Source organism: Mobula hypostoma, chromosome 11, assembly GCF_963921235.1.
Source record: "Mobula hypostoma chromosome 11, sMobHyp1.1, whole genome shotgun sequence".
Taxonomy (NCBI): Eukaryota; Metazoa; Chordata; class Chondrichthyes; order Myliobatiformes; family Myliobatidae; genus Mobula; species Mobula hypostoma.
This window is the reverse complement of record NC_086107.1, coordinates 18,101,327-18,128,179: the sequence shown is the minus strand read 5'-3', so window position 1 is coordinate 18,128,179 and position 26,853 is coordinate 18,101,327. Positions and strand designations below refer to the sequence as shown.

Here is a 26,853-nt window from a genome sequence, read left to right as displayed (position 1 = left end):
GTTGTGTGTGACTGTTAGCATTGTGTTTTGCACCTTGACCCCAGAGTAACAGTCTCATTTGGCTGTATTCATGAGTATTCATGTATGGTTGAAGGACAATCAAAACTGAACTGAGTTAACTTTGCTGCGGTTTATATTCGGCAACCTATGACTGGCCTACAGCTCCATCCAACTTCCTCAGGGTTAACTTTTTTACAAGTATAAATTCAATGAAGATGATGAGGATTTTCTTTACAGTGGTCTCACCCTAGTTTGGCTTGGGAGAAAATGAAAATGTTAAAATATATCAGATTTAAAGTAAATTTATTATAAAAAGTACACATACTTCACCTGAAGTAGCGTGGATAACTTCATTCACCTCAGCACTGAAGAGATCACTGAACACAATCTATGGACTCTATGATTCACATTCTCTGTATTATTTATGTATTCATCTATTTATTTTTATTGTTTATATTTTAGTGTTTGCACAGCTCGTCTTCTTTCGCACACTGGTTGCTTAGATAGATAGATAGATATACTTTATTAGTCCCGAGGGAAATTTGGTTTCGTTACAGCCGCACCAACCAAGAATAGAGCGTAAATATAGCAATACAAAAAACCCCAACAATCAAACACCAAAATGCAAACTGTGCCAGATGGAAAATAAGTCCAGGACCAGCCTATTGGCTCAGGGTGTCTGCCCCTCCACGGGAGGAGCTGCACGTTCGATGGCCACAGGCAGGAACGACCTCCCGTGCTGCCAAGTGTTGTATCAGTCTTTTGTGCAGTTCTTCATTGATTCTATTGCTTTTCTTTGTTCTGACTGTGAATGCCCACAAGAAAATGAATATATGTACTTTAACATATACGTACTTTGATAACAAAATTTACTTTGAACCTTGGATTATCTATCTAAAATTGCAGCAGCTATTGGATTCCTAATCCCTTCCTAGCCTTCCTTTGATGTCAAATGAACCAAAATGCTTTCCTGAGTTGCTCCATTCACATCAGTGAAGAAAGATTAAGGGAGAAAACCCACAATTTTGAGTTTTAACCAGTTTTAGCCAAGTTTGCATGACCAAATCTGGGAAAATTGTCGCTCAGACTGTCCAAAAAGAAGACAGTGTCACACAGAAGGAGAAAAATGGAAGAGACTGCAGATGCTGGGATCTCAAGTGTTGTGTTTTATGTTGTTCTACCGAGCATTATCAACATGTTATGTTGGCACCAGGTTTGTCGACACTTGTGGGCTGCCCCCAGCACACCCTCAGGATGTTTTGCCTATTAACGCAACAGATGTATTTCACTGTAGTTTTAGATGTACACATAACAAACTTGAATCTTGAAACAAAGGGACAGGGGCTGGCTGGTGGCACAATGACATCAGCGCTGGATTCTGGAACGAAGGTGCCCGGGTTCGAAACTAGTCGGGGCCGCTCCCGAGTACGCTTTCCATCCATGCCGGGTTGAGTATCAAGATCGCAACTCGACCTCGTAAAATAAAGAGAAAAATACTGCGAAATGTCTGCATGAGGAGTGGCGTGCCACACAGTCTCTCTCTCTCACTCCGTGCCTTTTAAAAGCATGAAAAAAATATCGTCCCGCCAACATCACACACGCACGCACACAAACCAACACACATACAAAAAAATTTTTTTTTTAAAAGAAACAAAGGGATAGGAGTGGTAAGGCAGACCAGATTAACAGTGTTCATGCCGTGATTGAATACCTGTATTGTCTGTGACAATGTATGGTCCTCATTATTTAAAAGCAAGCAGACTGATCTGAGGAGTCACATTTCAAATAGATGGCAGAGAATGCAGCTGGAATTTAAACACATCACTTATTTTGTTTAATGAAAGAAGAACAATCCAACAATACTGTGATTTGACATTTGGTCTCAGTCAGATCTGCAGAAGCTTGCAAAGGCTGACCAACTGGTTCAGTGAAAGTGAACAATCTTTACACAGTCCACTGTCCTTAATGCTCAGTTCTACCCGAGCTGAAATAGCTGGATTCCTTGATGTGATTGCAAGCTGCAGCCATTTGTTTTTCAACCTTAAAACAGAAAACATCAAGGGAAAACATGTCCCATTTCCTCTGAAGTCCTTGGGATAAGAAACTTCATATACATTTGGCCATTTAACTTTGATATATGTATCTTGAAGATGTTCAAGCCTTTATTTATTTATTTAGAGGATCCAGCACAGAATAGGCCCTTCAGGCCCTTTGAGCCACAGCAGGCCCAGCAACCCCCGAAGGATGAGAGGAGATTTGATAGAGGTTTACAAAATAATGAGGGGTATACACAGAGTAAATGCGAGTAGGCTCTTTCCATTTAGATTAGGAGAGATAAACACGAGAGGATGTGGCTTTAGGGTGAAAGGGGAGAGATTTAGGGGGAACATTGGGGGAATCTTCACTCAGAGAGTGGTTGGAGTGTGGAACGAGCTGCCATCTGACGTGGTAAATGCGGGCTCACTCTTAAGTTTTAAGAATAAATTGGATAGACACATGGATGGGAGAGGTCTGGAGGGATATGGGCTGGGTGTGGGTCAATGGGACTAGCAGAATAAAGTTTCAGCACAGACTAGAGGGGCCGAATGGCCTGTTTTCTGTGTTGTAGCGTTCTGTGGTTCTATGGTCAGGCATGATCTATGGAAATGAATAAACAGTGGACGTTTCAGGCAGAGACCCTTCTTCAAGATGGAGAAGGAAAGGGAAAGATACCAGAATAAAAAGATGGAGGAGAAGGGAAGGAGGTTAGCTAGAAGGTGATAGGTGAAGCCAGGTGGGTAGGAAAGGTAAAGGGCTGGAGAGGAAGGAATCTGATAGGAGAGGAGAGTGGACCACAGGAGAAAAGGAAGGAGGGGGACACCGGGGAGGCGGTAGACAGGTGAGAAGAGGTCAGAATGGGAGGAAGAGGAAGGGAGGGGAAATATTCTTACTGAAAGGAGAAATCGACATTCATGCCATCAGGTTGGAAGCTACCTAGAGGGAATAAAAGGTGTTGCTCCTCCGCCCTGCGGGTGGCCCCATGTTGACACACGAGGACGCCATGGACATGACTGAATGGAGATGGGAATCGGAATTAAAATGTTTGGCCACCAGGAAGTTCTGCTTGTGCTGGATGGAGCGGAGGTGCCCGTCAATGTGGTCGCCCAATTTACGATGGGTATCACCAATGTAGAGAAGGCTGCATCGGGAGGACCGGACACATTAGATGACCCCAGCAGATTCACAAGTGAAGTGTTGCCTCACTTGGAAGGACTATTTGGGGCCCTGGACAGGTGAGGGAGGAGGTGTATGGGCAGGTGTAACACTTGGTCTACATGTCAGTGGGGGGATATTAGTTAAGGGACGAAAGAATAAGGGAATTGCGGACGGAGCGATCCCTGTGAATAGGTGTAGGGGGGAGGGGGGAGGTAAAGATATGTTTAGTGGTGGGATCCCTTTGGAGGTGACAGAAGTTGCGGAGGATGATGCGATGGATGCAGAAGTTGATGGGATGGTAGATAAGGAAACGAAGAACTCCTATCACTGTTGATGCAAGTTGGCGAATGAACAGGTTAGAACTTTATAGACAATAGACAATAGGTGCAGGAGTAGGCCATTGAGCCCTTCGAGCCAGCACCGCCATTCACTGTGATCATGGCTGATCATCCACAATCAGTACCCTTTTCCTGCCTTCTCCCCATATTATGAGGGGTATAAACAGGGTAAATGCAAGCAGGTTTTTTCCACTGCGGCTGGGTGCGACAACAACTAGATGTCATGAGTTAAGAACGAAACGTGAAATATTTAAGGGGAACATGAGGGGAAAATTCTTCACTCAGAAGGTGGCGAAAGTGTGGAAGGAGCTGCCAGTGCACGTGGTGAATGCGAGATTATTTTCAATGCTTAAGAGAAATCTGGATAGGTACATGGATGGGAAGGGTATGGAGGGCTAAAGTCAGGGTGCTGGTTGATGGCACTAGGCAGTTTAAATGGTTCAGCACAGACTAGATGGGCTGAAGGGACAGTTTCTGTGCTGTAGTTTTCTATCACTGTGGAAATTGGTGCTAATTCAGATGATGCAAAGGACTGCAAAGGAGCGAACCAAGAGCAGATCTTCTTAGACACCCCCAGGGCATAACAAAGGAAACAGCAGGAGGAGGCCAAAAGGCCCTTCAAGCCTATTCCATCATTCACTGAGATCATGACTGACATCCTACCTCAAGCATCTCACTCCTGACTTATTCTAACAGTACAGGCACAGGGACGGAGCCATTGTGGTGATTCTCCCTGTGAGCAAGGCAGCAAAGTCAGATGAGAGGGGTGCTGGCGGGGGTGGGGGGGAGGGAAGGACTCAAGGACATTCATGGCAGCAGAGAATTCGAGAACAAGGAGGGATAGGTTGCCTTCGTCATTGTGATAGGGGAAGGGTACAGTGATTTTAACTGTAATTAAAGGTCCTTAGTGAAGATGTATATCCTTAATGTTACTTGTCTGTTCCTGTCATCCACAAATTCCTATACCATGGGCACAGACTACCTTAGTTACTGAAATGTAATAAATGGAACCAAATACTACATATTCTCCAGCAAACAATCATAAGTTCGACTTTAAGCTAGTGGAAGGTCACTGATAAAGCAGCTGAATATCACGAACACTGCCGCTGCCTTGAGGAACTCCTATGCTAGTGCTGAGATGAAGGATACCTTAAAAAAACACAACTATTTCATTTTACTTTATTTATGTTATTTAGAGATGCAGCATGGAACCGGTCCTTCAGGCCCAATGAGCTACACTGTCCAGCAACCCATCTATTTAGCACTTAGCCTTATCATAGGACAATTAACATGCTAACAGGTACGTCTTTGGACTGTAGGAGGAAACCCATGGAGTTCACGGGTAGAGCAAACAAACTTCTTACACAGTGCTGCGATTGAACTCTGAACTCTGAAACGCCCTGAGCCGTAATAACATCGTGCTAACCACTGTGCCACCATAGCATTAGCACTTCCTTCGTGTTAGGTTTGATTCCAGCCATTGCTGAGCTTTTTTCCTGATTCACACTGAATTCCACTTTACCAGGCCTTGTTGCTGCCATGACGAAAAGGGCCCTCATTCTCACTTCACTTCTGAATTCAACACTTTAGCTCAGGTTTGGGCCGGGATATAACAAGACTGTGGGCTCTGGATAAAACAGTGAATAGCTAATGCCGTTGTTAGTAAAAGGATTGGGACAAGTACAGTATATTCCTTGGGGATCCCAGGACCTGGAAGGGCTGAAAAACACCCTGCCCAGCCTACCTGAGGATACAGGGAAGTGGATTAGGGCCTTTGAGGAAGAAACCACGGGACGAATGTTGGCTATGGGAGATTTAAAGGCGCTGCTGATAAGGCTGATGGGAACCTCCAAACTACAAGAGTTGATGGAAGCGGCTGGCATACAGAATGCGGACAGCACACTGATTGACGGGGCCAGATTTGACACAGTGAGGCAGAGGGTATGGGGGGCCCTCAGGGAGCTCTCTCCACCCAAAATGGACCCCAAAGCCATGAAAGGGGATCCACTGGGAGACACTGAAAATCCAGTAGCCTACATAGAAAATCAGTTGAAAAAATGGAGACTGGAAATTGAACAAGAGGTGGAAGGCAACCCGTTTATGACCTGGATGTTCCGAAGTGCTGTTTTGGATGCGATGCCTTCCCAAGTTAAGTCTAAACTTGAGGAAGTGGCCGGACTGATGTCAATGACCCCACAGGAATTCAGGGACCACGTAGCCCATATGGTCGAAAAATATCGAAAAGACAAACGAAAGTTGACTGAGCAGCAAGCAGCAAAGAAAGCTGATACAAATGCAGCTTGGAGAACTTAAAAAGAAGGAAAAAGAAAAAGGCAAGAAGATGCAGCCAGCAATGACCGATTTAAGCACAGCCGTTGAAATGAATGAAATGCCATTATATGGAGGGACCGGTCATGCCGTAAGACAGAATCCGGAAAACCCCATGCCAATAATAAACATCTTTGGGGGAGCTTTTCCCGCAAATGCCGTATCAGGGACAGAATAAATTTAAACAGCAGCCCAGACAGGACTGGAAATCCCAAGGAAGGGGGCAGAGAGATAACAGGCTAGATAGGTTACCATCTATTCTGTGGTCACAACATGACACGGATGTAGGGAAAATAAGAACAGCTAGTCCGGTAGAAATAAAGGTGAAAAAGGGAGCAGTTCCACCCAGGAGACCACAATATCCCCTGAAACCAGAGGCAGAAGAGGGAATAGCGCCAACGATACAGGGGCTACTGGAGGCAGGAGTATTTAAGGACAGACAGCCCATGTAATACCCCACTGTTACCTGTCCTTAAAGTGGATAAATCTAAATGGAGACTGGTGCATGACTTGCGAGCAGTGAATGAGGTAATGGAGGACTGGCCAGCGGTAGTTCCCAACCCAGACACGCTCCTGACTAACGTTCCACCAGAGGTAGACTATTTTTCGGTGATTGATTTGTGTTCGGCTTTTTTCAGCGTTCCCCTGGCAGATCAGTGTCAGTACCTATTTGCATTTACATACAGAACAACCAGTATACCTACACTAGAATGCCTTAAGGATTTAAACATTCACCACACGTATATAATCAAGTGTTAAAGGCGGACCTAGAGGGCATATCGTTGGAAAGTACATTGATACAGTATGTGGATGATTTGTTGATTTGCTCCGAAAGTGAGGGACAGTGTGAATAGGATACCATAACCCTTTTAGAGAGACTGGCGCATGGAGGGCATAAGGTATCTAGAAAGAAGCTGCAATTTTGCAAGCAACAGGTGGAATACCTAGGTACAGTGATATCCAAGGGACTGAAGGCGATAGCGCCGGATCAAATTGAGGCTATAACTAAAGCTCCCAAGCCCCAGACAGTGAGACAGATGATGACGTTTCTGGGACTGACAGGATATAGTTCAGATTGGATTGGGGAATATGCTGAAATTGTAACGCCACTAAGGAAAATAATGAAGGAAGCAGGACATACAAGCTTGGGGAGTAATCTACAGTGTGGAAACAGAGAGGTTTTAAAAAGAGCAATAGAGATCCCATACAGCACTGTCAGCAGATTTTAGATCTAATAAAAGCGCTAATGAAACCTAAAGCACTGGCTATAATAAAATGCCAGGCACATAAAAAAAAGGAAACGATACAGTAACAAAGGGAAATCAAGCTGCAGATGAAGCAGCCAGGAAAGTGTCAGGGTGTACATCCGTTGTCAGCGCACCCCAGGTAAGTCTCGAGCCGGAACCTATGGTAGAGGACCTAATTGAAATACAGGGAAAGGCAACTTTGGCAGAACAAACACTGTGGAGACGAAGGGGGCGCCAAGCAAATCCCAGAAGGCCTATGGACCACGGAAGATGGCCTACTGGTAGCCCCCACCCCTTTACCGACTATCCTGATCTCAGAAGCACATGGGATGGATCATTGTGCAAGGGGGGAAGTAATAAGGAAAATAAAAAAGGATGGATTTTGGTCGCCTTATTTACAGGCTTCAGTAGACCATGTGTTGTCACAGTGCGAGGTATGTGTGCAGAATAATGTTTGGAAAGGAATTACAACCCCAATAGGTCATATACCCATACCTGAAGGGCCATCTAAACACCTAGAGATTGACTATGTAGACATGATAAAAACAGTAAGAGGGAAAAGATACATGTTGGTGGTAATCGACAGATTCAGCAGATGGGTAGAGGCAGTACCCTCGAAAGATCAAGGGGCAGGAACAGTGGTGAAATTCCTGACAAACGAAGTGATCCCAAGGTTTGGGATACAGACAGAAATTAGCTCAGATAATGGTTCAGCTTTCATTCAAAAAGTGGTCAAGTTAGTCCTGCGAGCACTGAGAATAAAGCAGAGATTTGGATGTGTGTACCACCCTCAGTCGCAGGGTATGGTGGAAAGAATTAACGGGACCTTAAAAGCCAAACTAAACAAAATCTGTGCAGATACTAAACTTAATTGGGTCGATGCACTACCATTAGCATTAATGAGTTACCGCATGCAGACTAATCGGATGACGTGTCTAACACCGCATGAAATGCTAATCGGAAGGCCCATGCCAGTGCCCCGGTGGAGAGGAGCATATAAAGGGCCTAGTTTGGAACAATTGAAATTGGAATTAAAACAATGCATGCGGCAATTAACTATGATGCATAAGTCTATTTATGTACAGGAAAAACAGAAAGAGCCAGAGATTGATCAAGGGGAAGGACCAATCAAGCCAGGCGATCAGGTCTACGTGCGAGCGTTTCGAAGAAAGTGGAACGAACCCAGAAGGGAAGGGCCCTTTACAGTAACCAAAGCATCGCCCACCGCAGTTCAAGTGGAAGGACGCTCCACCTGGTGTCATCTCAATCACTGCACTAGAGCAATCCTGCAGGTACAGTCAGGTGGGCCACCCGAGGTAAGTGGTGAAGAGGAACAAACAGTAGGGGACAGACAAGAGCAACAAGAAGCTGATACTGAACCGCAGGAACTTGACCAAGTAATAAGGGAAATTTTTGGTCCTGAGGACAGGCCCGAAGATCCTAAGGATGGGGTTATGGATGGTAGTACTCTTTCAGATAATGGGGACGACTTGGGGGTGACCAGTCCTGCCCCCCGGGATGATACACTCAGATACTCTTGTGCAGACTTGGAAACCATTAATTTGGCAGATGTGGCACGGGACTGTTAGGATCCCACCAAATCTGAGAGAAAGGAGTAAGAGGAGCACAATGGTTACCTCCGTACCATGGTACCAGAACATGTGGTACCAATGGGCAAATTATACAGCAGGAATGATGAAGAGACAGAATTGTTATCTATGCTCAAGGGCAAGTCCAGTGCAATATGTAGTCCCCATGCCATACAACTCTTCCACCTGCACGCAACGGCGAAAGGAGCGGAGGGGGCAGTGTGCGCAGCAGTGTCCAAGTATAGTCAAGACCTGCAGTATGGGAATTTGTAGCGGGATAGATCCTTGTTATCGGAAATGTATTGATAACACACCAATGTGCCCTTATTGGTGTATGTTATACCAGGCTTCCTCGCAGTATGATCAAAACAAGCTTGCCTCTAACTGTAATTACAGCAGACCGTGGGCTATGAATAAAAGAAGCCAGACACCCACTTTGGGAAAGCTCAAAGTGCAGGAGCATTTGAGTTATGAATGTTTCACATGGACGGGTGATCTCTTGGTTGGACATTTCAGTGGTAACTGTGCTAAGACTTGGGATGTAACCCCAGGCCAGAGATACAAGACAGGTACCCCTCCACCCAATGATGCACTGGATGCCCAGACCATCCCGTTAGCAGATACCTGGTAGCTCTGTGGGAAGGAGGGAGGTCTGAGATCCACGCTCCTCCTCGGTTGGACAAGTACATGTACATGAGTTATGCTGATTCAAGAAGTTGTAGTATCCCCTGAAGTACAATTTGACGCTCTGAAGCAGCAGATACTGCGACGAAGGAAGAGAAAATATGAACCTGATCCAACAATCCAAATCGACAGTATAGGACAGCCGAGAGGTATACCTAATGAATTTAGGGCAAGAAATGAGATTGCTGCGGGATGGGGGGCACTTACACCTATAATAGGGGTTAGTAAAAATGTTGAATGGATAAATTATATATATTATAATCAACAGAGATTCATTAACTACACTGATGATGCACTAGAGGCCTTGGGGCAGCAGCTAGATGCAACCAGTAGAGTGGCGTGGCAGAATAGACAGGTACTAGACTGGCTATTGGCAGAGAAAGGAGGAGTTTGTGTAATGTTTGGGGAACAGTGCTGTACTTTTATACCGAATAACACTAGTCCAGAGGGATCGTTTACCAGAGCAATGAATAAACTGAAAAATCTAAGAAAGGAAGTTAAACAAAATGCAGGGTTTGGACACCAGTTCTTTGACTGGTTAAATAGTAAACTAGGAGGATGGGGAGCATGGCTGACCAAGATTGCAGTAACCATTGGTATTGTATTGCTAAGCTGTGCGGTCATTCTGTGCTGTTTTCTTCCATGCCTCAAGTCGCTTGTAGTGCGTGCTGCAATGAAACGGTTTCCGATGCTCCTGGAAATTGTTGGGTCGAGCCCTATGGAGAAGGAGACACCGATGATGTATTCGTACAGTCTACGAGACATGCAAGACGAACAGGAGAGAGATGAGATATGTCGGGATTAGGCTGTGAAGGCTCCTGAGTCCTTTTTCCTGTCTCAGTTACGAAGGGATGGGTTTTTGGCTCAGCAGCCTAGGGAGTTAGGGAGAGAACACTTTGAGTCTTAAGCGCAGGAAACTATAGTTTAACCCAAATTTGGGGGTAAATGCGTGGCTTTATTTGAGCTTTTGTGCATAGACTCTCAGTCCTCTCTCTCTGTATGAGACTCTGTGGGTCTCAAAGGGAAGATTATATTGGAAAATGTAAACGCATACATTGTATTTTCTATGTATTACAGTATTTACAATATTTACTCAACAGTATTTCAGTATTCACTCAAATGCACACATTATATTTTCTATATTTACTATGTAACCACTGCTAGCTGAATAGAGGGTATTCACTATGTAGCTATGACTTTTGACCTAATCACTATTAATTCATGAAGAGAACTAGAATGAAACCAAGTAGGAAGATAACGGTGGCGAGTAAGGTAATGAAATATGTGGCAGTATGTCAAAACAAGTCCAATTAAGAAATAACTGTGGTTAGGGATGAGGGGACACCTGGTCTAAAAAGTAAACTAGGACATAATTAAATTGGGGCGTAAAACAATAGTGAAAGATCGAGAGCGGATGTATTGATGATATGTGATCACAGGCCGTCTGGATATGATAATGTAGCTAAGATAGGAGATTGCTATAAAAAATGCTGTGTACAAGCCTCGATGGGCAGTCAGCTACTAGCTTTCTGATTGTCTCAGCTTTGATTTGCAAATTAAAGTTTAAAACGTCTTGAAGGATTTTCTGCGTCTCCTTGTTGTTTGTAAGAAACGAGAAACCACGACACTAACTGGTAAACGAAGGACAATCAAAGTCACTAATTTATGGAATGTGGTAGAATACAGTTCTGCTGCTGAAGGCACTTAGCACTTGAAATGGATGCCAACTTCAGAGCTGCACACTTAGCACACCGGCAGTGCCCCACAAAAAAGCATGTTGCCAGTGTGTGTATATGGTTTTGTCACTGCAAGGTCCATGTGTTTGCTACTCCTGACAGCAAGCTCCGCCAAGGTGGGTATCATGTCGAGGACAGCCTTCTTCCTCATGCTGGTTCTTTGTCCATTCGCTGTGGGTCCAGTCTGTACCAGAACACTATCAGCTCGTCAGTGGTGGGATGACCGTTCCACCTTTAGCCACAAACAATGAAGTCTGTCACCCATGGTACGGGCTCTTGCTACCTCTTCTGCTGATACTCAAAGCCATTTATATGCTCAAAGTTCAAAAGTAAATGTTATTATCGAAGTACATATATGTCCCTATATACAACCCTGAGATTCATTTTCCTAATTAAATAGGATCAGTGAAAGATCAACCAGCGTGCAAAAGATAACAAGCTGTGCAAATGCCAATTCAACGAAATAGCAATAAATAATGAGAACATGAGATAATGAGATAAAGAGTGTAGATCATAGGTTGTAGCAACATGTCAATGATGAGGCAAGTGAGTGTAGTTATCCCCTTTGATTCAAGAGCTTAATGGTTAAGGGGTAGTAACTGTACTTGAACTTGGTGATTTGAGTCCTGAGGCTCTTGTACCTTCAACCTGATGACAGCAGCAAGAAGACAGCACGTCCTGGGTAATGTATGTCCCTGATGATGGATACTGCTTTCCTGACACAGCAATCCGTGTAGATGTGCTCAATGGAAGGGAGGGCTTTACCCATGATGTTCTGGGCCGAATACACTACCTTTTGTGGGATTTTCCATTCAAAGACAAGTAATCACCTTTGCTCATGTTTGACCCTACGCCAGAGCCATCAAGGCACATTGCATCAAGATTGAAGGCTCTAAGACCTATACTCATCCTGACTATATTGTCCAGTGAACTTTTATGGTAACTCTTCAAAAGCCAATACAATCCCTGGGCTACATAAGGGCTCCATTCCTGAGAAATGTTCTTGAGCCAGCTTCTCTCTTGATCAGAAATGTCCATTTTCTAGAACTACAATTGATCTACAAATATTCGCTATAATTGAGAAAGGATCTCAGCCCAAAACTTTTGAGTGTTTCTTCCTCCTATACCCCCACCTTGCTCTGACTACCCCAGTCCTGATGAAGGGTCTTGGCCCAAAACAATCGACTGTAATCTTTTCCATAGATGCTGCCTGGCCTGTTGAGTTCCTCCAGCATTGTGTGTGTGTTGCCAAAACCTCCAAGTGTTTATTCCATTCCAGGTTTACTCTTCCCAAAGCTAAAACTCAAAATTGAATGCACAATTCTGTGGTCTGAACAAATGGGACTGCACTTCATCAGTTTCATACTCTAAACCTTTGACATAAAACATGGTATTTCATTAGTCACACACATAAAATGCTGGTCAGCAGGACAGACAGCATCCACAGAATGAACAAACACTCGACGTTTTGGGCCGAGACCTTTCTTCACGATTCTAGTATTTGCAGAATTTCCTGTGTTTATTATTATATTAGTCTTTAATAATAATTAAGTTTTTTACACGTGCAATAGTTTTTTTTTGATGGTGATACATGGAAACCAGCTCCTTTGATTCTCATAGCTCTCACAGGTCAGAAGGATCTGGACTGCTTAAGTGGCTGAAGGAAGCAGGTACTCTCACAACACTGAAGTACTCGGAGTTCAATCCGGAAAAGTGCGAAGTGATTCACTTTGGAAGGTCAAATTTGAAGCCACCAGACAGGGTTGACGGCAGGACTCCTAGCAATGCTGGGAAACAGAGGGATCTTGCAGTCCAGGTCCATAGATCCCTCAAAGTTTCGGGCCATGTCCCTTCTTCACTATTGAAGGAAGGGGGTGATACCGGAATAAAAAAGGGAGGGGGAGGGGAAGGAGGATAACTCGAAAGTGATGGGTGAAGCCAGGTGGGTGGGAAAGATAAAGGGCTGGAGAGGAAGGAATCTGATACGAGAGGAGAGTGGACCAGAGGAGAAAGGGAAGGAGATGGTGACCCAGGGGGAGGTGATAGGCAAGGGAGAAGCGGTAAGAGGCCAGAGCGGGGAACGGAAGAAGGGGGAAGGGGGAGAGAAAATCAATATCAAAGCCATCAGGTTAGAGGCTACACAGACGGAATATAAGGTGTTGCTCCTCCACCCTGAGGGTGGCCTCATCTTGCCACGAGGGGAGGCCATGGACCAACATGTCAGAATGGGAATGGGAATCGGAATTAAAGCGTTTGGCCAGCCAGAATTTCTGCTGTTGGCGTATCTTTAAATTTCCTCTTCCAGGGAGGGATGCACCTGATGGAGGACCTTCAGTGCCAGTGGCGTAACAGGCAGTAACTAGCACACAAACCACTGGAGGAACTCAGCAGGTCAGGCAGCATCCATGGAGAGGAATAAAGAGCTGACGTTTTGGACCTAGACCCTTCATTAGGACTGGAAGGGAAGGGGGAAGAAGCCAAAATAAAAAGATGGAGGTGGAGAAAGGAGTACAAGCTAGAAGGTCAAACACGAGGAATTCTGCAGATGCTGGAAATTCAAGCAACACACATCAAAGTTGCTGGTGAACGCAGCAGGTCAGGCAGATCTCTAGGAAGAGGTACAGCCGATGTTTCAGGCCGGGACCCTTCGTTAGGACGAACGACTAACTAACCCAGTCCTGACGAAGGGTCCCGGCCTGAAACGTCGACTGTACCTCTTCCTAAAGGTGCTGCCTGACCTGCTGCGTTCACCAGCAACTTTGATGTGTGTTGCAAGCTAGAAGGTGATATGTGAAACCAGGTCAGGGAATGGTGGGTGGCTGGGGGAAGGGGGGAGATAAAGTAAGAAGCCGGCGATCATATATTTTCTGTACTTAATGCTTCCTCCTGTCCCCTTCCGACCAGAAGTTGGACAATGCATTAATATAAGAAATGCAACTCTTCACCAAATCTTTCTGCAAATACTCTGCTCCATTTCATGATATAATTAGGCTGGAAAATGGGAATATCAAAATTTATTTAGGATAATTGGCACCTGAGGTGCAGCGACGCTTGTAAATTCTCCCCATAGCCATGTGGGTTTCCTAAAGATGCTCTAACTTCCCCCCACATCCCAAAGACATACAGGTTGGTAGTTTAAATGGTCCCATGGGTGTAACAGGGTGGCACGGGTTCACTGGGCCGGAGGGCTTGTTACCATGCTCTATCTCTAAACAAAAATAAGTAATTGTGATTTCCACTTTAATAAACAATAAGACCTATTCCTGATAAGAACCAAAAAAAATAGAGTATTTATAAGTGAATCTGACCACTGATCCAAACTAATAACCAGTTTCTATCTCTGTGGATGCTGCCTGACCTGCCAAGTATTTTTGGCATTTCCTGCAATCATTTCAGATTTCCAGTAGCTTCCACCTAATGCTTCAATTACTCCCTACAACCCCATGATAGTGATCATTCATTCTCACCAAACATCCGGAGCTAAATCTGAAACATTAAGGTTCAAAGACACTTTGGAAAAGGACTACAAAGGAATAACAAAGACAGATTCTTGGAAGGGATAATGAAAGCAAAAGCAGGACAAAAAAAAAATCACTTCACCATGAAGTTGTAACCTTATAGGCTCGTAACCTCACCTTCAGCATCTCTTCGTGTATGCCATAATGCCCGTAAGAACTGAAGTAGACACTTTCCTCTTCTTCCTGCAGGTCTGCTATTGCATTTGCATTTGATGTACCAGTTCTGGCATCCACATTTATCACGAGATCCTGCACATATTGTCTGTAATCAATTTAAAACACACCCTTGAGGCACACTCACTGAGAACTACAACAATGGAATTTTCCAATAGACTTCAAAGCCTTTTAATGCTCTGACTCCCTCTGCTGCCTTACAAACTAAATTACAGATTTCAGAAGCAATTATTATTTGGCCCACAGGATTGCAGCACAAAGGATTTGCAAATCTTTATCTGCAAGAAAAGCAGCTGTTCAAAGATTTCTCATGACATTGCAACAGCTGCTTTTTAACACAGTTGCAACGTAAAGTCTCATACAAGTTTTCTTGCCATAAGTATTTAATTTGAGGGAAAGAATGAAAGAACATCTTCATCTACAAGCGGGCAAGGGTGTTATGCAAATGTAATGATAGATTCCATTTTAACCTTGCAAGCAGGGCTTACAAGAGGCGACAGTCACAAGAGAGACACAATTTAGCAGTTCCCTTGCAAAATTACAACTGTACGGGTTTTGGAGAGAAAAGGCTGGCAGTGATAGTGGTTGATCTTCAGCCAAGACGCCTTGATTTTGGGAATTCCAAAATTTGGGAATGAACAGTGTACATGGTATGCACTTACAAACAAGCAACCAAGGTGCGGGAAGAACCTACTTGAGTCCCCACCACCACCCCTGCCCCGCCCCGGCAATCAGGGTCATGCGAAGCCATGGCAGCAGATTGTGGATGGTCCTACGAGCAGCTGGTGCATATCACAAGTCCTGGTTATGCGACCACTGACGCCAGGCAGACAATCTCTGAAGAGTATTGATAATGGCTGGGGTCACCTGTCTTGTAAAGACACTGCCCAGAAGGCAATGACAAATCACTTCTGTAGAAAAAACTGCCAAGAACAATCATGGTCATGGATCTCCCACGGCATCTAATTATAACAATGATGTACTATTCAGATGTTATTTGTACAACCTATGTGCAAATACATACTATAATAAAAGGTTTCTCATGAAAACTGAGTGACCTTTCCAGAAACACAGGATCCATTTCATTAAGAATCTTGAATGCACGACCATTCAGACTTTCAGCATTATTTCAACCCGAAAAGCTGATTAATTCCCTTCCTCCACAGATACTCATCAACCTGCTGAGTTCTTCCAGCAGGCTGCTGTTCTGGATAGTAGCATCTGCAGTCACTTGCATCTGTATTCGGAGCATATTCACTCCATAGAGAGTTGGACAGGACATCTGAGAACATTAAGGGACTTTCATTACTCACACATTTTATTGCCAACAAAGGAACTTCTGGAAGTTTGATCTCTGTTGAAATGCAGGAAACATGACTGCCAATTTGCACACTGTTGTCTTCCACATACTACATTGTCATAAAGACCAAATATTTGTTTACAGTTGTTTCTTTTTAAGAGATACCTATTGCTTGGGCCACTGGAGACAAACCCCCTGCTCTGGTGATACAGCCAGATACATTAGGGACAATTAAGAGACTCTTAGATAGGCACATGGATGAAAGAAAAATGGAGGACTATGTGTGAGGGAAGGGTTAGATTGATCCTGGAGTCAGTTAAAGGGTCAGCTCACCATAGATCAAAGGGCCTACAACAGTGCTGTGTTCTACGTTCTAGTGTTGTTCTGTAAACGGTGTGCCATGGAACCTCAGAAGTTAACTAGTTAAATATCTTGATGTGACATTCCTTGATCCCAGAAAGACAAGAACCACACTGTTTCACATTGCATTCGAGCATCTATACATGTTCTGATCAAAGGTCAATTACCTGGAATATCAACCAATCTGCACAAGCCCCCTGGCCTGCTAAGTATTTCCAACCATGACTGCTTTTATTTACATTTCCAATACCCACAATACTTTTCTATTCTATCTCCCTTGTATCATAAAATTTTATCTGAATCACTTTTGACATCTTTATGTCTTAAGAGATACAGTATTCTTTGATAAGTTTTTAAACACCTTATATTACTTGAATCAAGTTTTCTAAATGAAGACAAGATGAAAGTCCTCCCATCCGTTTTCAACTATCTGTCTCTATTGGTTCTCACACGCAGCAGAGTGTCATCTACACTATTGCTTTCTGATTCTTCAGCTAAAAGGACCAATTTGCATTCAGAAGCCTTGAGTACAGGCACTCCTCACAGCCAAATCCAACACCGTCTTTATTCCAGCAATTTGCTCACATGCCTCTGGAACATACGTGCATTTCACTGCATGTTTTGATGTACATGTAATAAATAAATCAGAATCTGAATCTACCTTCCAACAGGAATAACTGGTTGGCAACAAAGCTTATGGCCAACATATCACTTTTACTGCATCTGACAGGTTTAAGAGAGGAGAACTGAATGCTTTTTACAGGCTTTTGTTCGACTGACATTGAAAAAGCTACAACCATCAAGTGAACTCTTGAATCATTAAAAGCTTCTCAACCATGTCAATACCACAATTGAATGATGAAGCTCTAAACTGCACAGAATAGTTTGAACTAAATCAAAGATCTATATGAAGAAAAAGGTAGGAGAAATTCAGCCTACTAGTTTCATTATTTATAAAGCATCAACTAATAATATTTGGTGTCGATAAATGTTTGGAATATCTTATGCAACAATTATTCTTCCGAGAGAACAGATTAACATGAAAATAAAGCTGTCCGTAGATTAAATGTAAATACAGATTTGACTTTGTCTACTCAGTGCAGTTACCCTATAAGCAAAGACAAAATTAATTAACATGAATATTTCATTAAATATACCTGTAGCTCAACTGAACCACAAGTCTAGACTCTTGATCATCTGTCTGTTGCAGCTCTCTGCATTCACTGCCTGTATATTTTTCAGAAGGGTTCTAGAAAATCTCCTGTACCTTAATTTTTGGAAGTCTTCCATGATCCTTTCAGCAGCTGCTTCAGCTTTCTCGGCCCTCCTCTCTGCCTCCGCCAAGCTTTGGAGGTGGAAGGCTTGGACCTGGCCTGGATCATTAGTTTGCTCAGATGGACATGGCTTCACCACCATGTGCTCCCAGATCTCATCGACATCTGTGAAGACAATACCTAATGAGATAAGATGCTCAACAGCCACCATTACAGCAGAAGCTAAATGACTGGGTCCACCTCCCGTCCCCCAGAAGTCTGGATTACAACCTCAAGGGACTGCAGTACTGACAACTGAACAGATTCAAATTAAAACTTTTGATCCTGTCAAATTTATAGGAAAGAGAAACCATACAATCCTTTGAGCTATTCCACCATCCAACATGATCAGTCAGATCTGATGTTGGCACCTGCTCCACTTCACCAACTCATAACTTTGATTCCCTGTAAATGGAAATTCCACTGGAGTACAAGAGCCGGTGGTAGGCTATTCAGTCCATCAAGCTTGTTCCACCATTCAGGACAATCATGATTGATCGTCCATTTTAACCACATATTCTTTCCCTCATATTTCTTGATGCATTTTGCATTAAATTTCACTACCATTTTGCATGAAACTTGGTTTGTTTCCATCATCAGTGGGACATGTCCGTAGGATCATAAGGCATACAAGCAGAATCAGGTCATCTGTCCCATTGATCATGGACGATTTAATTTCACTCTAACCCCACTCTCCTGCCTTCTCCTTGTAACTTTCGATGCCCTTGCTAATCAAGAACCTATCAACCTCCACTTTAAATATACCCCAAGACTTGATCTCCACAGCTGTCTGTAGAAATGAATTCCACAAATTCACCATCTTTTACCTAAGGAAACTCCTCCTCATTGCTGTTGTAAAGTTATGTTCTTATATTTTGAGGCTGTGCCCTCTGGTCCTAGACACCCCACTATAGGAAACATCCTCTCCATATCCACCCTATCAAGGCCTTTCAGTATTTTATAAGTTTCAATGAGAACCCCTCCCCCACCAATTTTTCTAAACTCTACGAAGAGCCAACACTCTTTATACATTAACCCTTTCAATCTTGGGATTAATCTCGTGAACATCCTCTGGACCCTTTCCAATGCTAGCACATCCTTTCCGAGATTAAAGGGCCCAAAACTGCTCACAATACTACAAGTGTGGTCTGACCAATGCCTTATTAAACCTCAGCATTACATCCTTGTTTTTATATTCCAGTCCTCTCGAAACAAATGTTAACACTGCGTTTGCCTTCTTCACCACTGACTCAACCTGAAAGTCAACCCATAGGGAATGCTGCACAAGGACTCCAAAGTCCCTTTGCATCTCTGATTTCTGAATTTGCTCCCCATTTAGAAAATAGTCCACACCTTTCTACCAAAGTGCATGACTATACACTTTCCTCCACTGTAACTGAAAAGAGAGAATGTGCATATTATGGGGAGAGACATCAGGAGAAGAACACCAGCTGGACTGCACCATGTAGTAGATGATTCTGATTTGATGGAACAATTGGTCCCCTCTTATAATTCTGTAACATGGGGCAGAAATCCAAATTAGATAATTAACAACAATTTCACAAATGAGATTTACCCACCACAGTTAGTGGATGATGCAGTTATATTCAGTGTGGTAACTGGATGTTCCAGACTACTTGTCTAGTCCATGTGTACACATGAAAAGTTATTACATTCTGACATAATGTTCGATCTACTCAAAAATGTGCTCACAAATACACTAAATCAAAGAGGAGTTTGGAGGTGTTAGTGGAAAAGGAGTCAAATTCTCATTTCTTTGTCTGGCTCAGCTCAAGGCAAGCGCTAGCACGACAATATTTTATGTTAAGCCACAATAAATAACACCAAGAGCTCAAACACATGAAATTAAGCACAAGACACTGAAAGTGATCTCAAAATCATCCATCAGATTCCAAGCGTTAAAAGGGCACAGCTGCAGTTTGTTTACATTCCCTGGCATGAAGTCTGAGCCCCTTCATGTTAAAAGTGTGCCCAGCTGCCCGGCAACTTAAATCAACAACAAGCAGCTCAAGTAGCATCTCTGTGTGCTGTGGGTCACAGATACTCCTTCACCTCCAACAGATTGTTGCTCCAAGGAATGGGAGCGGGAGGGGGAGATCCCTTACATGACTCTCGAAAACATAATGCTGGGGGGACTCAGTAGGTTAAGCATCATCTGTGGAGCAAAACAGCACACCAAGAGCCTCCCAGCACAAGCCTACACACGGGATCATGTTGGAATGCACAGCATGGCTCTAGGGCAGATGCACGTTGACTTGAGGCCAACAGGCCATTAGCCCGCATCTGTGAAAACTGGTGATGCGTATTTTGTCCGTAGCCTTATGTCGGCATCACTCAGTGTCTGGGCTGATGAGCACTTTAGTGAGAGATGGGTTGCAGCAAATTATGAAATTATCTTAGCTCAGAAACTGAAGGTGAGCATGGCAAGCAACCTTAGTAACCATATCATTTTTTGTTAAATTGAAGTTCTCAACTTTCTACAAAACTCACAGCTTTTTGGGAGAGACATTTTATGGTGCCTGCTCTCCACTGTGCAAGCAAGTGTTTTTGCCATCACAACCAATTCTCCCAGCTCTAACATTGTAGTTATTATTCCTTGTACTTCTCTGGCCACTGAAATAGTTTCTCTCCAACTCAATCATCAGCTCACTAAAATCTTTTATGCTCTCTTTGCCCCATAATATTCTGTACTTACATAAACTTAAATCTATTCTCATGTCAGTCCATGGCCTCTAGTGTTGAGGCCACTCTCCCGTTGGAGGGGCAACACCTCATATTCTGTTAATTTAAAACTAATTAAATAAGTAGTGCGAAAGAGTGAAAAAATAGTGCGGGAGTACACATGGTTTTAAGGTCCATTCAGAAATCTGATGGCTGAGGGGAACAAGCTATTCCTAAAACGCTGAGTGTGTGTCTTCAGGCTCCTGTACCTCCTCCTTGATAGGAGCAATAAGAGGGTATGTCCTGGGTGAAGGGGGTTCTTAACGATGGATGTCACCTTTCTGAGGCATCACCCTTTGAAGATGTCCTCGATCCTGGGGAGGTTAGTCCCCACGATGGAGCTGGCTAAGTTTGCAACTACTCAACTTGTTCAGATCCTGTGCAGTGGCCACTCCATACTGGAAGGTAACGTAACCAGTTAGAATGCCCTCCATGGTACAGATGAAGAAATTTGCTAGAGTATTTGGTGGATATCAAATCTCCTCAAACTTTTAATTAAATATAGCTGCTGCCCTGCCTTCTCTATAATTGCAACAATACGTTGGGCTCAGGGTAGATCTTCAGAGATGTTGACAACCAGGAACCTGAAACATTGATTTCTCTAACTTCCAGTAATTCCTCTCTCTTCTTCCATTCCCCATCTGACTCCCCTCTTATTTCTTCTCATCTCCTCACCTGCCTATCACGTCCCTCTGGTGCTCCTGCTCCTTCCCTTCCTCATATGCTCCACTCTCCTCTCCTGTCAGATTCATTCTTCTTCAGGCCTTTACCTATTCCACCTATCACCTCCCGGCTTCTTACTTCATTCCCCAACACCCCCCCCCCCGCTTCCTCACACCTGGTTTCACCTCTCACTCTTCCCCTCTTCTACCTTCTTATTCTGACCTATTCCCCCTTCCATTCCAGTCCCGATGAAGGGTCTCAGACCAAAACATCGACAGTTTATTCTTATCCACAGACAGTGCCTGATCTGTTGAGCTCCTCCAGCATTTTGTGTGCGTTACTCTATACTAAGCAACCGGGATTTGTCTTTCAAGCGCCGGTAAAATGGGTGCTTACTTTGTCCACCAAAGCACAGATCAGCCATCAACAGGGATCTATTAAGTTTTACAAAACATCTTTCACAAAGAATTGCTTACTAACCACGGGTTTATACGTCGATCTATTCCGACTGATTTTTTAATTCGGCCACTCATAACAAAATCTAAAGCTTCTGCAATTGAGAGGCATTACATATCAAAGACAATTTCACTGTAATTCAAAATAAGAAAAATATAACAAACCAAACTGGAGTAATGGGTCCTCAGTGCAAGATGGTTTCATATATTCTTCTTTATCCCAGGGGGCTTCACCATGAATTGACTGAAAAAATTCTGCCGAAGGTTTCTGCGTAAAACCAAAGTATTATTTTCTTTGTGCTTTATTTTATCGAGTGCATTGTAAAATTCTCAAAAGGTATTTCTCAGTTTAAATTAAACTTCACACTTGACATCCTAACTCAATTCTGCGCAGTGATTTCCCCTTATAAAGTTATTTTTCAATTTTCTTCTCACCACAGGGCAACAATAAAAATGTACAGTTTGAAACAGAAAGGCAGTATTAAAGACAATTTATTATCAAAACCATCCAGATACTTCCATAATAATGTTTAATTTTTAATCAATTAAAGCTTTTTTTTATGCAAGACATTTAGAAAAACATCTAAAAAGGCTACACGAGTGAGAGCTAGCAAACAGAAGGCACCACGCACTTTCACTAGTATCAGCTCATGAAGATGAATAAGGACACCTATTCAACTGGACGACAGTCAGAGTCTTGGCTTAAGCAAGAACAAGAAAAGAATGAGAATTTCTCCAAGCATGGCTCTCTATAGAAGGATCCATCAACGAACGTATTGACATAGATCCGTATATGAACCCTTACGGAGAAAAGAGAAACAACCTCATCAATCTTAGGACCTCAGTAATCTTAGGATCTGGACAGCGAAGCAAGCACTTTCAATGGACTTCCCTTAAAGCTGGACAATCAGAATCTTCTACTGCTAAACTGTTTATGGTGTTTTGAACAAGCCAACCACATCGCGACATCTAATCAATATCCATTGGACCCCGGAGGAGTGTATAAGCCAGGATTCTGAGGGGACAACACCCTCAGCTGCGCACTGATGATGGCTTCTTGACTGGAGCTGAAACATCTACAAACATTTTGCCAAGCTCGGCGATCAACCAAACTTCCAAATAGCCAACCCAATCTACCAATATTCTGCAATATTTCGAATTCAATAAAGGCTTTTATCACATGGGCTTTGAAATGACTATAAAGGCATTCTGGAGGTGAGGCTTCAGCGTGTGCCATCTAAGGTCCAGGCAATGCTTAGGGGGTCACTCTGCTTCTTGGGATGGCTGTGAATGAGCAGGGCATTTGGCCAGCAGGCTGCAAAAGGTTAGAGAGCTGTTGGAATGTGAAAGGGACGAAGGCAAGGTCACATTAAGCTCTGTCTGGCCCACTGTACAGTTTAAATTGTAGGATTAGGTTCAAAATGAACTGGTGAGTGATTTGTACCAAGAGATCATTAAAATTAAGATGGAGTACGATGTGCAGTTCTAGTCACCTTGCTATAGGAAGGATGTCATTAAACTGGAAAGAGTGCAAAACAGATTTATGAAGATGTTTCCAGAACAAAAGGGCTTGGGTTATAAAGAACAGCTGGATAGGCTAGGACTTTTTTTTTCCCTACAAGGGCAGAGGAAGCCGAGATGTGACCTTAAAGCAGTTTATAATGAGGGGCATAAATAAGGTGAAAATCCAAAGGGGCATAAAGTGAGAGGGGAAAGATGAAAAAGGAACCCGAAAAGGGCAACCTTTTCCACACAGAGAAACATGGAAGGAGTTACCAGAGGAAGTGGTTGAGAGATGTACTGTACAATTACAAGATTTAAAACACATTTGGATGGTTACATGAACAGGAAAGGAAAGGTTTAGTGGGATATGTGCCAAACACAGACAAATAACACTAGCTCAGTTAGACAATTTGGTCAGTGTAGATGAGGTGCGTCAAAGGGCCTGTTTCCATGTTGTGCAGTTCGATTACTCTACCTAGTTCTATATACATTCAGTGGTGACTTTATCAGGTACCTCCTGCCCCTAATAAAGTGGCCACTGAGTGTATGTTTGTGGTCTTCTGCTCACATAGCCCATCTACTTCAAGGTTCAACGTGTTGTGCGCTCAGAGATGTTCTTCTGCACACCACTGTTGTATTGTGTGGTTACCTGAGTTACTATCACTTTCCATCAGCTTGAATTAATCTGCCCCCATTCTCCTCTGACCTCCCTCATTAATAACACATTTTCAACCATAGAACTGCCGCTCACTGGATGTTTCTTGTTTTTCACACCATTCTCTGTTAACTCTTCACATTATTGTCCATTTAAATCCTAGATCAGTAGTTTCTGTGATACACAAACCACCCCATCTGGCACCAACAATCAATCTATGGTCAAAGTCAATTAGATCACATTTCTTAACCATTCTGATGTTTGGTCTGAACAACAACTGAACCTCCTGACCATGTCTGCAAGTCTTTATGCATTGAGTTGCTGTCATGTCCCCAAGTATCCAAACAGTCATTGACCATTTTTGGAAATGTGTTCAAATTTTGGAATTGTGTTCAACTAAAGTCAAGTTTTATGTGATTCTCCATGAACTGTATCACAGTGAACTTGTACAAAAGACTACAAGGACTGACCCAGAAAATTAAATTCTGAGATTAACAAGAAAGAGAAATTGGCAGAAATTTAATTTCATTAAACTTACTGTGATTCTAATAAAATTGACAAGCTTGATATACTGATAACAATCAAGACCTACAAAAACAAAGGAAAAACAAGTTAACTTTTTGTTAATAACAATAAACGAAAATATTGGAAGTAAAAAATTTTGTGTTGCAAACCACGTGAGTAAACTGGGTGTCATGAGGGCTTGAGTAGCAAGAATGAATATTGACTTACCATGTTTGTGGACCATTTGGTTAATGTCAAATTGATGCTCTGATGTACAGTGAGAAAATGTATCTTGCGTGGAGCAGAACAATCTGTACATGGAAGAAATTAAAACCAATGCAATTAAGAGAAGTTTGGATAAGTACGTGGAGAGCTATGGTCCAGATGTGGGTTCATTGGACCAGGCAGAATAACAGTTCAGCACGGAGTGGATGGGCCAAAGGACCAAAGGGCCCAGTTCTGTGCTGCAGTGCTCTATGACTCAGTCACCGAGTTTTTATATTAAACTCTCAAAACAGAGGTTAACAGCTCCATTAAATGTCAATATCACCCAAACTCACTGCCAACATTCTGATTTAAAGGTTGACCAGGCTGGCCTGTATCAGTGTTCCTCTAAGATCTTGTAAACAGTTCAAATAGACTTAAATTAAAATAATAAATAATGCTATAGCACTGTGGTGTCTTAGAAATGAATTCAAAATATTAAAATAAAAATATAAAATACAAATACTTTTTTCATTGGGTTCAATTACCCCATTCAAAAAATGGGGTTGTGCTATTTGTATTTTCCATGGCTAAGGAGCTAGATACGATGTGCATTTGGCATGGTTCCACTTCATGTTATGTTGTCACTGGGCTCAGTGGGGAGCCCAGAATGACCTCCAGCCCATCTCTGATTTCAACATACAGATATGAACTCAAAGATGAGCTAACCCACAAAGAGTTCCTTGCTGGCAATTGTCCATGAAACTTTTGTCTCTTTCTCAAGGACGGATGGAGGACGACCTGCATCCACTCCAGTTGTGTGGGGCCTGAGGTGATTGATGAGGCCAGTGCAAGACCTACTGAAGAGACAAAGGGTATTCGGTAAGGCAGCTGGGTGAATAGTTTGGAAGCTGTTTTTTTCTGCTAGGCTTCCTTGTGCTCTTAACACATAGATTATGATGAAATTCCATCCAAAACCTCCTTCTCCATTTTGAGTGTTCATGGCCTGAGGATTCCCAGCAATTTGTGGGGCAGGGGGGTAGGGATAGAGAAGGTGTCATAGGGAGGTTCCGAGGACATATTGAATCTTTTCCTCTGTTTCGGATCAATGCCTTTTCAAAGCTGTAGAAAAAGATTGGCAGAGACAAAAAGAAAAGGGCTGGTCTCTTCTGCTTTACAAAGCTTTTGCTTTGAGCCTGGAAGTGTGAGCATGAGCTGAATTCTCCATCCCATTCCCACTCTGTTGTTGGTTCCTACACAGTTATAGCATAGCCCAGAAGAAGCTCAAGGAACAATATTTATTTTTAAACAAGGCACATTACAACTTCTTCAATCAACAATTAGTTCAGCTATTTCTAACAATATTTATAATCTCACATTTCCACCAAATACATTTTTCCCTTCTTTTCTGGTAATTTCAGATTTCTCTCGTCTTCTATTTAGATCTCCCCCCAAACATATCCCAAAATGCCTTTCCTAAGCACCCAGCAAACACTGTGATTGATTCGTTCTTGACCACCACCTCTGGCAACTAATTCCACTGCACTGTACTGTGTAAAAAAAAAAGTCATCAAATTTCCTTTAAATGTATCCCCTTTCATCTTAAAGCAGTGCCCTCTGGTTTGAGAATACCCTGCTGTGGGAAAAAGATTTTGACTATGCTATCTATGCCCTTAATAATTTTATAAACTTCTACAGTTGGCTCCTCGTTCTCCAGAACATGAAAATAAAGCCAGCCAATATAATCTCTCCTCATAATTACAACCATTCATTTCAGGCAACATCCTGGTGAATTTCCTCTGCACTCTCTACATTGCAACCTCTTCATTCCTATATTGTGGCAACCAGAACTATACAAAATATTACAAACATAGTTGAACCAATGTTTTGTACAAATATACATCCCCTGCCTACTAACCTGTAAAATATTTTTTCTCAAGTTCTCTGCCCCCTTCTCCACAACTTTTCCTGCACTTTGAACCGTTCTTCATCTGTAATTGCTTGCTGTTCTGAAAAATCATCAGCCTGAAGCAATTCTCTCTTTGCCTGGCCTGCTGAACATTCCTCACAGCCTCTGTTTCTATTTTAGATTTCCAGCATCTGCAGAAATTTGCTTTTGTAAACTAACGTGATGCTGGTCTTTATCACAAGTGGGTTAAAGATCAAACGGAGGGAAAAAGGATGAGCTGAATAGCTCGGTGGAGCATTGTGGAGTTCTAACATGAGAAGAATACTCACTAGCATCAAAGTAAAGAGGGAATAGATTTACTAAAATAAAGTGGGAAAGGAGAGAGTAGATTATAAAGACAGATTATATCATTCTTTATTATGGAAAAAAAAGTATA

The 26,853-nt window shown here is 42.8% G+C and overlaps 1 protein-coding gene across 2 annotated transcripts in view; it reads right to left on the bottom strand.

Annotated features, from left to right (window-relative positions):
• prmt3 (protein arginine methyltransferase 3) overlaps positions 1–26,853 on the bottom strand; it is a 287,320-nt gene that overhangs the window by 244,811 nt on the left and 15,656 nt on the right. For both annotated transcript variants that reach the window (XM_063061730.1, XM_063061729.1), the window contains exons 3-7: positions 24,533–24,615; positions 24,339–24,388; positions 21,808–21,910; positions 17,737–17,908; positions 14,753–14,897 (exon numbers count right to left, since the gene is read on the bottom strand). In XM_063061730.1, the coding sequence (XP_062917800.1) occupies positions 14,753–14,897; positions 17,737–17,908; positions 21,808–21,910; positions 24,339–24,388; positions 24,533–24,615 (553 nt within the window). The remainder of the gene's footprint in view (positions 1–14,752; positions 14,898–17,736; positions 17,909–21,807; positions 21,911–24,338; positions 24,389–24,532; positions 24,616–26,853) is intronic.